We start from the raw sequence: 10,901 nt of genomic DNA, 5'->3' as shown, positions 1-10,901 counted from the left end.
TTTGCTCAGTTTGGGCTTCTGAATAAATAATAATAATAATAATAATAATATATATAAATATATATATATATAAATATATATATATATATAAATATATATATATATATATATATATATATATATATATATATATATATATATATATATATATATATATATATATATATATTAAAATCTGAACTCCATTTTCTTCAAAAAACAACAACAACAAAAAACAAAAACAAAAAACAAACAAACAAACAAAAAACAACAACGACACCTCCATCTTTGAAAAAATATGATTTTGTTATTTTTTTTATCCAGAATGTGTAGAAACATTAACCTTAGCCTTTTCGTTTTCTTTCTTTCTTTCTTTCTTTCTTTCTTTCTTTCTTTCTTTCTTTCTTTCTTTCTTTCTTTCTTTCTTTCTTTCTTTCTTTCTTTCTTTCTTTCTTTCTTTCTTTACGTGACGTCAGAAGGAACAAATGAATCATGAACTATTACAAAACCCGGAAACGGAGCGAATTATGTTTAGAGGGGGATGCAAATTAGACGTTACATAATATTTGTTCACAATATTAAGATTACCTTCTTTACTTAGTGAGCTTACAAATTTATTATTAAGTTACCTAAAATAAACCGGATAAAAGATAGCCATTTAGTTGCTTTTATCCAGTTCCTCCGTATTCCCCGTCACTGATCCCCCCTCTGCAAATGGACTAGTCCAGCCTTTATTAAGTGGTGCTCAGCGCGTGTGAAGAAGTGTGCTCGCCATTATACATTTGTTTGGGTTACTCTTCGGAAACAGTTGTCTTTCCTCAAGTATTTCGGTAAGTTTTGCTTTAAAGTCGTCTTTTATGGTAAACCTTGTTCGTATTTCATTTTTATTCTCGTGTCATTGACCCAGGGAGCCATTTTTAAGACATTTTGAGTTTTCAAGGTACCTACGCAGTTTGGAAAAGTATGGAATTTGATTTAAGTTTTGTCCAGATTCGGATGAGAATGGACAAAGAGTTGTGTTTCTAGACTATTGTCCCTTATTTAGTGTTTTCTAAAATATAAAATGAAGTTTCTAAAAATAAATGTATCGTACGAGCAGAGTGTTTTCATGACACAAGACTAACGTTAGTGATTGTCGAACACAACTGAATTAAAGGAACACATTTTAATTATGCGAAACTGTGTGTTTACTATAAGCGAGTCTCTTTTGAACGAATGTGAGTGTGCCACGTAAACCAGCTGCAGACAAATGAGCTGCAAACGATCATCTGGTGGTGCTTTACAGTTAGTGAATACTAGTGATCATCATGCCTCAATCCAGGACCGCAGTCTCGCGGAAAGGGGGCGGAGCTAGAGAGGGGCGGGGCTTACTTCGCAGTTCGCTCACTGGTCGAGGAGTGCGTCTTTAAAATAAAACATTTCAGGATCAGGAAAAGTACTGATAGTAGTTGAATGCCAGATATAATATATTAAGATTAATTTCGGACTCAATAACTTTTTTTTTTTTTTTTTTAGAATAGAGATCACAATCTCCCACGGGTCTGAAATCAAAGCAGACAACCAAACAGAATATGTAGTTTACATGAGGTTCTGACAAAATGTTCTATTTAATGTTATGAGTATTTATAACGGTCTAAAATGTTATTGATAAGTGTATTTTAAAAGAATGTATTAGTTTACATGAATTATTTTTTTTTTTTGTATGATCGCTTGTCGCCACCTACTGGCGTAATATACCACATGCAGCTTATTTGAAGCGTTACATTACTTTCAAAGGTCAATTGCTCATTTTGATTGCAGCTGCCACAACATTAGTCTAAATCCTAACTATACATTTGATACCAATACTTTTGTTTTTATAGAAATGTACTACATTTATTCATTAACAGACGCTTTTATCCAAAGTGACTTACAAATGAGAACAATATAAGCAGAGTTTATCAATGGATCAAGTGTTGCTTAAAGTGTTTTACTATAAATATACCAAAGAATGCTATAGAAAGCCTATATATAGGCTATAGCCTACTGTGAGGTAGAAAAGACTGAACCTAAACCTAGCATGATATTTGTAAACTTCAAACTTTGTTCTTTCTTTTAAGGTATCTTTTATGAGTACTCAAAAGCAGCAGAAGCCAACGCTAACAGGCCAGCGTTTCAAGACACGCAAGAGAGGTTTGTCTTTATTTGTATTTAAAAGTTGTCAATTTTGTACTTTAGCGAATCAGATTTTAATAACAATTGTAGTTGCGTGTGAAAGGTATTGTGGAGGACTTTCCAGCATTTCAGGAAAGAGCCGCCCGCTCCACTTCTTGAAAAAATGCACATGCGCAACACTCCACCTGCTCCCGAGAGGGACCGCCTTAACGTGGGCACGAGAGAGCATGCGCAAGCCTAGTTTAGACAAATTGAGATGTTTACCGTGTCTGCGCGGTGCGTGACTTGTGCCAGGGCTAGCATCGCTGATCATAGCTTACATCAACTTTTACTAGCAGTGATTTTAAATGGATTTCTCCAAATAGCATGCCAAACTTTACCTGTCGAGTAGTAACTTCGCGACTGAGGCATCAGTGGGAAGCCCAACCTGTGCTTTGAGCGTATGCCAGCGTGTGAAATATTCTCCCAAAAACACTCTGGTCTTGCTGCTTTCTTCAGAGGCCTTTCTCTTGTCATACAATTCGTAGACACTTTTTCTCTTGCGACCCTCAGACATTTTGAAAAAACCCGGTGAGAAAGGCGAGCTTCAATGAATGGCTGAAACCGTAGCTCACCACACATATACACCTGAAAGTGCGCATGTGCAGAACGCGAAAACTACCTAGGGACGAGCACGTACGACAGCCTTACCGTAAACATATCATCAGAATGATTGACAATTAGGAGGACCAATCGTCTTGTTGATCCACCTGGGAAAAGAAAATCCTCCACAATACCTTAAATGTTGATGCCTAATTAAAGTCACTTGTCGCCACCTACTGGTCTAGTGTTATTGATGCTTCAGTAACGATGATATAAAGTTCAAAAGGTGATTTATTTAGTTTTTCCAAACTATAAACTTTCTATGCTGTACTTCTGTGATATGAATATTTGTAACGCGGAAATAACGACTGTCGAAAAGACGGTTTCATAGCTAGATGGTCTCACTGCTTTCTCTAGATCAACACAGATTTGTTTGAAAGCTTCAAGCTTGTTTCCGCCACTGAATAAAAAATACAAAACGTAATTGCATCTCGCAATTGCGAGAGTCAGAATTGTAAAAGTCGCAATTGCGTGTTTTTTTTAAGTCAAAATTGTGAGAAACTTTCTTTTTTTTTTGGTGGTACAAACGAGCTTCTATAGATTTAAGTGTTCTGTTGTGATTTGTCAAAGTTAATAAACACTAGTGACTCATTGTCATTTAGAATTTTTTTTTTTATGTAGGCTATAAATGATTAATCGTGCCGCTTTAGTGTCGTTGGACTTTACTCTGAACCTCACGGTTACTGAGATCTAGGCATGTCATTGGACGCCACTACTCACTCTCTTCTGCTTTCTCTTCCGTTTGAACAGATGAAAAGGAGAGATTTGACCCTACCCAGTTTCAGGAACACATTGTACAAGGACTAAATCAAACTGGCCCTGATTTGGAGGCTGTTGCCAAGTTCCTAGATTCCTCTGGTGCCAAGCTTGACTATCGGCGCTATGCAGAAACCCTGTTTGACATCCTGGTGGCTGGTGGAATGCTGGGTAAGAGGCCGTTTGACTCTTGTGAGCCGCTTAGTTTCAGCAGTGAATTATAGTCTTTAACTAGAGTGTTTCCATCTGCCGTCAGCTCCGGGAGGTGCCATATCTGACGACATGACTCGGACTAACTTCTGTCTCTTCACCGCACAAGAAGATGTGAAGACCATGAGAGCGTACGCTCAGGTATGTGAAGTCTCTGTTAGGATTGTGGGTCAAGATGTATAATGTGTCTTAGGCCTGTTTACAGCTGGTATTAAGATGTTTTAGTTGATTGGATCACAAGTGGGACGACACTAAATGCAGCTGTAAACAGGGTCTAAAACGTCTCAAGCTCGTCCACTTTCACCACTTCCAGAGGCAGTGGAAACGCATTCGACCGGATTGCTTTCATAGTGTAAACGCATGTGATCGAATGTCTTCGAACAGCTACAAAACACGGTCTACTCTCCACCTACTGACCTAATGCGTGAACATTATGGGAAGAAATCTAAATCTGACCCAGACGGGATTTAAACTTAGTGCATGGTCTTTTTTTTTTCCTCAAACCAAACTTGGGTCTTCATTTGACCCTCACCATTCCTGATTTCTAATGCGTGAACATTATTGGAAGAACTTTAGCCAGACGGGATTTAAACGTATAAACTTGGTAAACCTCGGTCCCTCGTCTACTTATGATCCGATCGACCAAAAAGCATCTTAATACCAATACTTGATGTTCTCAAATTGACTTCCTGTTTATTTGTATTTTTTTTTTTTTTTTAGGTTTTTAACAAGTTAATCCGGCGTTACAAGTACCTGGAAAAGGGTTTCGAAGAGGAGATCAAAAAGGTAACTTGAATCCAATATCAGCCTATAACATTTGGACTTTTAAAGACCAAAGACTAAAGTTTGTGCCTTTTCCTTCCCCAGTTGCTCCTGTTCCTAAAAGGGTTCAGTGAGTCCGAGCGCAACAAGCTCGCCATGCTTACTGGCATCTTACTGGCTAACGGGAGCATATCCGCCTCAATCCTGGGCAGCCTCTTCAATGACAACTTGGTAAAAGAAGGTACGTCTGACACACACTCAGGTTTTCTCTGATTTGCTAGTTTTTATGCTAAACGTGGTGTTGCTTTAAATAGGAGTGTCTCCGGCCTTCGCTGTGAAGCTGTTCAAAGCGTGGATCACGGAGAAGGACATTAACTCTGTGGCCTGCGCTCTGCGGAAGGTCGGCATGGACGACCGGCTGATGGTGAGTCTGAGTGCATCAGAAACAGCAAGTACAATAACAAGAGTACAAAACATATTTCTATAGCACATTTAAATCTGCCGTTGACAGTGCTTTACCTGCATAGATAATACAACATGGCAATTACGTAGTCAAACACAAAATTAAAACCTGTGTACTCGATCAGTTCTAAGAGCCATACTAAAAACATGCGACTTCAGACAAGACTTAAAACATGTACTAGGAATTTTTCCTGGTGCATAAAAATAGCAAGGAATTAACATATTAAAAATAGACTTCTATTTTAAAATGTAACTGTACATTAGTGTAACTGTGCAAAAAGTCTGTTTGAACTTTGAAGGTGCAGCATATCAGAGTGAGTGTGTGAATGTAAGTGAACCCGTTTTGTTATGGCAATCATCTCGACCTGTTAATGTGTTGTGTTGCAGGAGCTGTTCCCGGTGAACAAGCGCAGCTATGAGTATTTCTCCAAGTACTTCTCTGACGCTGGGCTGAAGGAGCTCTCTGACTTTTCCCGTAACCGGCAGTCGATAGGAGCTCGCAAAGAGCTCCAGAAAGAGCTGCAGGAGCAGATGGCTCTGGGCGTCTCCTTTACTGAGGTCCGTGAAGACGCTTCTGCTCGAGCCGCTGGCGTTCTGCCTCAGAATCTGTGTTGAGAGAAAATCATGACCTCTGATCTGTTTCCTCCAGATTATCTCCAGTTGCAAGGAGGAGATGAAGCGGAGCAGCATCTCTGAGCAGAAGATGATCGGGATCATGTGGACCAGCATCATGAGCTTGATGGAGTGGAATAAGAAAGAGGAGCTGGTCGCTGAGCAGTCCATCAAACACTTGAAGGTTAGGAGAGGGTTATCGAGCTACATCTACATTATTCGGGATGCACTTGAGAACGTCCGTCTCTCCACACTCAAGTTTTTCCAAATGCTTCTAGTCCACGTTAAATATTTAATAAAACACAATAAAATATTTCTGAGATGATACAAAGATGTCAGATATATTATTCTTTTGTAGGGCCATGTGAAATCAGTTTTATATTCCAAAGGTTTTTTTTTATGGTTAAATTGTAAGCAATCAAAAAGCTTGTCTAATCATGAAACTTGTACATTTTATTAGTTTAATAAATTACATTCTTACGGCCATATGGACTTTCCCCCCTCAAATTTCGGTTTTACCAAGTTCTTTTTTTTTTAGTCTTCTGAATTCCATTGTAATGGTTTAATTAAATGAATAATGTCAAATTGAATTCGTAACTTCTTTTTTTCAGAAATGTTTTAATTTTGGTTAATGCATAAAACAATTGAATTTCTTTTAATCAAATGATATCAAACCACTTTTGTCAAAGTGCTGCACAAATGAGCTTTACTGTTAGAAATTAAAACATGGAAGAAATGTAATAACGTTATTGCATTGAGATCTAGCTAAACTCTGCTGTACATCAGTAATATATTTGTCACAATTTCTTGAAGACCTTTTGAGTTTCTGTGTTTGATATGACTCTCAAATGAAACCGTAACATGCTCAAAGTGAATATTAAACCATAAAAAGACTTCAAATATGAATCTGTGTGAATGAATAGTTTCATGTACCACACGTCTGACACTCAGTGTTTTCAGCCTTTATATGAGCATCATGTGAGTTTGGCACATGAAGCCATTAATTCACACAGATTCATATTTGAATAGTCTCTTTATGGTTTCAAATTCACAGACTGATCTATCACAATTTTATTCAAGTGTACGGACCTGCTTTTATCTATTCCTCAAATTTGACATTCTGTGAAATTCTACGCAAGACAGTAAATTCTGTCTTGATTTATCGGTACAAAACGTATGTCAAAGCAAACAGTGTTTCAAGTTCGGGAGCATCTTCAAAAAGCTCAGTTTTTCCAGGACACAAATGCTGCCTCTAATTTGCAGAATTGATAATTTGAGAACAAATGTTACATGATTCTCTATGCTGGGTCAATACCAATGAACCTGTTAATATTGAGCATCCTCTTGACTCTCCCCTCAGCAACACAGCCCTCTCCTGAAGGCCTTCACCACTCAGGGCCTGTCTGAGCTCACGCTTCTGCTGAGGGTTCAGGAGTACTGCTACGACAACATCCACTTCATGAACGCCTTCCAGAAGATCGTTCTGCTGCTCTATAAAGGTAGCGCTCCTCTAATGCTGACTCTAGTGCTCCTGAAGAGCTTCATTAGACCGCTCCTAACCCTCTGATTCTCCTGCAGTGAATGTTGTGAGTGAAGAGGCCATTCTGAAGTGGTACACCGAAGCCCATCTGGCCAAAGGAAAAGGCTTCTTCCTGGAGCAGATGAAGAAGTTCGTGGAGTGGCTGAAGAGCGCAGAAGAGGGTGAGCAGCCGTCCCAGTTAAACATGAGGGTTTCAAGGACAAATCTCCCTCTGGATTCCTTTGGTGCTCATATTTGATGTGAGTCTCTCCTGTGTTTCAGAGTCTGAGTCTGAGGAGGAAACGGACGGAGACTGAAGCCAGATCGCTTCGTCCTGGAATAATCTACTGCCAGAAATATTGTCTTGTATTTTGAAGCTGAAGGGTCCAGATCATTCAAGGGCTTAACTTGCAGAACTGTTTTTAAAGTCTTGATTTGTTCTGTACTGCTCAGTTTTATAAGATATTTTTAAGATGTTATTGGATTTGTTCTGGATGTGTACTTGCAGTGTGACTTTTTTTTTATCTTCATTTTGACTTGATTCTAGAAAAATAAAGAATATAGTCCAAGTCCTGCTTCAGTAGTTCTTTAAAGTTTCCAACTCCTTTAGGAAGACAAAATGGCACCAGGTCATGTGACTGGACTGGTCGGGTTTATCTAGTTCATAGTAAATGAGTTAAATTCAGTGACTTGCAGTTCAGTTTGAACAGCTCGGGGTTTGTTTACATGACAATGATGTACTAAAAATGAAGTTTTTCACTTGCGTACAGCTAACATCAAACGATCCCCATTCACACGGATCTGTCAACTTGTATTCTGCTGCCAGGCCAGTGACAGTCTTTATTTTATATTTATTTTTTTTTTAACAAACATTTCAAATTAGCCAGATTTGATTAAATCTCAGGGTAAATTGTCTGAGATTAGAAGATATATTGATGCTGATCATGGATTGGGTAATGCAGTGATTGGCTGATGGCAAGACAGCAACGTAATGAAGCGTCACATCTGACAAACTTTTCTTCGCTCTAGAGATTCAAGTGATAAAATGCCATTATTTGGAATTAAGTGAAATGTACTGTTACATGATTCCCAATTTCCGCATAAAGTTTTTTAATGGTTAACTGCATCAAGCCACTCCAATAACAGCTGTTCAAATGAATGCATGTCTCAGACTAACTACATCAGAGACTCCAATAAAATTATTAGGTAAACTGATAAATCTCTCCGAGTAAAAATGGCTGTCTTATGATGGACTACACATTTGTTTTAAATTATTTAACATTTATTATCGTCTCTGGTTCCCTAATGTATGTTCTCTACTTTTTAGTAGTTGCTGTGACACTTTAAATATCACCTCTGCTTAAATTTAAGCTGATCCCGAGCAGGTTTGAGTTTATGGATCTGTTATCACAGCAACTCTGGGATGAGATTTGAAGAACCAAACAATCCTGGGGCCTGTACCATGAAGCCGGTTTAGGAGGTTAGCCAGGGATGTTTCAGTTTAGTTTACACTAACCCTGGGTTTTAGGCACCATGAAAGTGGTTTGGATTTATCCGTGTTCATCGCCATAGTAACTTAGGCCAGGCTACAAAGAGTCGTCCGGGCAGCAGAGCGGCTCATCGGCTGCCCCGCATCATGGACCTGTACAGCTCCAGGTCCATTAACAGAGCTGTGAAGATTGCAGCCGACCCCTCTGATCCTGCCAATAGTCTGTTTAATCTTCTCCCTCTGGAAAGCGGTACAGGGCCTTTTTGCCCAAAACATCACGCCACCGCCACAGTTTTTTCCCCCAAGCAATAGCCCTCCTAAATGACTCTTAAATCTTGGAATTCATTGCACCTTATTTTTTATTTAACACATCACTTTCTACATTCATATTAACTTATTGCTCATAATTTCTCTATTTGTCCTCGTATTGTTTTTGTACTTGTTTTCTTTGTTTTTCTGCTTTTGCTGTGTGTTGCCTGCATGGAGAAGACCAAATCAAATTCCTAGTATCTGTATACATGGCGAAATAAAGTTGAATTGAATTGATTACACTCCACGGCTAACCTGGTCTGGGTCAGGTGATGTTCCAGGTAAGAGGTTGCAAACCGAACCTGGACTAGTCAGCTGTGAGCAAAGTGTCACATGTCTGATGCGATAGTCACTCCACCTGTTTCTACTCCAAATTAAAGGTCACAACAGCAAATGATTTTTAAAGACAAAATCGTCTGGCTTTTAGTAATACTTATTTAGAATAATAATTTTGTATGATATAGATATTATTTATGGAATTATTATACCCTTAATCGATCACACATGTACAATTTTAGTTTATCAATTATTAATACACACAGTTTAAATTACCATACCATACCATACCATCTTCTTCCGCTTATCCGGGGCCGGGTCGCGGGGGCAGCAGTCTAAGCAGAGATGCCCATTCCCTCTCCCTAGACACTTCCTCCAGCTCTTCCGGGGGGACACCGAGGCGTTCCCAGGCCAGCCGGGAGACATAGTCTCTCCAGCATATCCTCGAGTCCTAAGTCTTCCCTGGGGTCTCCTCCCGGTGGGACGCGCCCGGAACACCTTCCCGGGAAGGCGTCCAGGAGGCATCCGGAAAAGATGCCCGAGCCTCCTCAGCTGACCCCTCTCGATGTGGAGGAGCAGCGGCTCTACTCTGAGCTCCTCCCGAGTGGCCGAGCTTCTCACCCTATCTCTAAGGGATCGCCCAGCCACCCTGCGGAGAAAGCTCATTTCAGCCGCCTGTATCCGGGATCTTGTCCTTTCGGTCATGACCCACAGCTCATGACCATAGGTGAGAGTAGGAACGTAGATTGACTGGTAAATCGAGAGCTTCGCCTTGTGGCTCAGCTCCTTCTTCACCACGACAGACCGGTACATCGACCGCATTACTGCAGAAGCTGCACCGATCCATCTGTCAATCTCCCGTTCCATCCTTCCCTCACTCATGAACAAAACCCCAAGATACTTAAACTCCTCCACTTGAGGCAGGAACTCTCCATTTCAACTCTTAATTTAAACTGGAGAGTTCGAGTTTAAATTAATAAAATATAAAAGGTAATATAAATACGCTTTAGAATCAATAAAGATATAAAAGGAGTACATGTGAGCCTATAGGAACACTCCACCGTTTTTTGAAATAGGGCTTATTCACCGTCTTTCCTACATTTAGATTTGGTGGCCAAAAGCATCAGTGCATGCATTGTTTTCACGAGTTCACACTTACATATAATTTGAGGGGGTAAAGTTTAATGCGTATTTGGCGTGCTGTCTGGGGGGAGGGCTCCGATCTCGGAGTTCGGCCCGAACCAAGAGTACTCCCCCCGTCTGTAAGTGCTTAGGACTAGAAGGGGTGGTGAAGGGATGCTGCTAAACTGTCAACGAATTGAGGTGAGACTGCTGAGTGTATATACACCTCTTACCATTGATTGCTGAGTGCTCTCCACTTGTGTTAATTATCTGAACGTGCTCCTCCCGAACTTTTTTAATAAAACATCGTTTAGTTTGACAGCGCCGCCGCTAGCTTAGCTTAGCATAATGAATGGAATCCTTTGTTGCCAGCTAGCATGTCGTGAGTAAAAGTGATCAAAACATAAAAAAAACAAAAAAAAACTAATTACTTCTTGTGGCCTGCGTATTCACAACGAGTACAAATAGCAATGCAGATTAACACTAGGCGATTTCCTAGGTAGATATTGACTTGGGACTATATTAGGGGTGAAGCACAGGCGAAGCACTGCTACTTGGCCGCAGAGATATCACTCAACGCCTGAAATCCCCCCAAGTTGAGCCTGGTCA

General features: G+C 39.9%; 1 protein-coding gene across 1 annotated transcript; it reads left to right on the top strand.

Annotated features, from left to right (window-relative positions):
* The first annotated feature begins 490 nt into the window (after nucleotides 1-490).
* Nucleotides 491-7,665, top strand: bzw1b (basic leucine zipper and W2 domains 1b). Its single transcript, XM_081367965.1, has 12 exons — nucleotides 491-809; nucleotides 2,079-2,151; nucleotides 3,526-3,702; nucleotides 3,788-3,882; nucleotides 4,462-4,527; nucleotides 4,609-4,744; nucleotides 4,818-4,927; nucleotides 5,353-5,523; nucleotides 5,615-5,761; nucleotides 6,938-7,076; nucleotides 7,156-7,278; nucleotides 7,379-7,665. Exons 2-12 carry the CDS (start codon nucleotides 2,088-2,090, stop codon nucleotides 7,411-7,413), a joined length of 1,263 nt encoding a protein of 420 aa, XP_081224091.1. The 5' UTR covers nucleotides 491-809; nucleotides 2,079-2,087; the 3' UTR covers nucleotides 7,414-7,665.
* The last annotated feature ends 3,236 nt before the right edge of the window (nucleotides 7,666-10,901 follow it).

Source organism: Scardinius erythrophthalmus, assembly GCF_964197995.2.
Source record: "Scardinius erythrophthalmus genome assembly, chromosome: 6".
In the NCBI taxonomy this organism is placed as follows: Eukaryota; Metazoa; Chordata; class Actinopteri; order Cypriniformes; family Leuciscidae; genus Scardinius; species Scardinius erythrophthalmus.
This window is presented reverse-complemented; position numbering and strand designations above follow the sequence as displayed.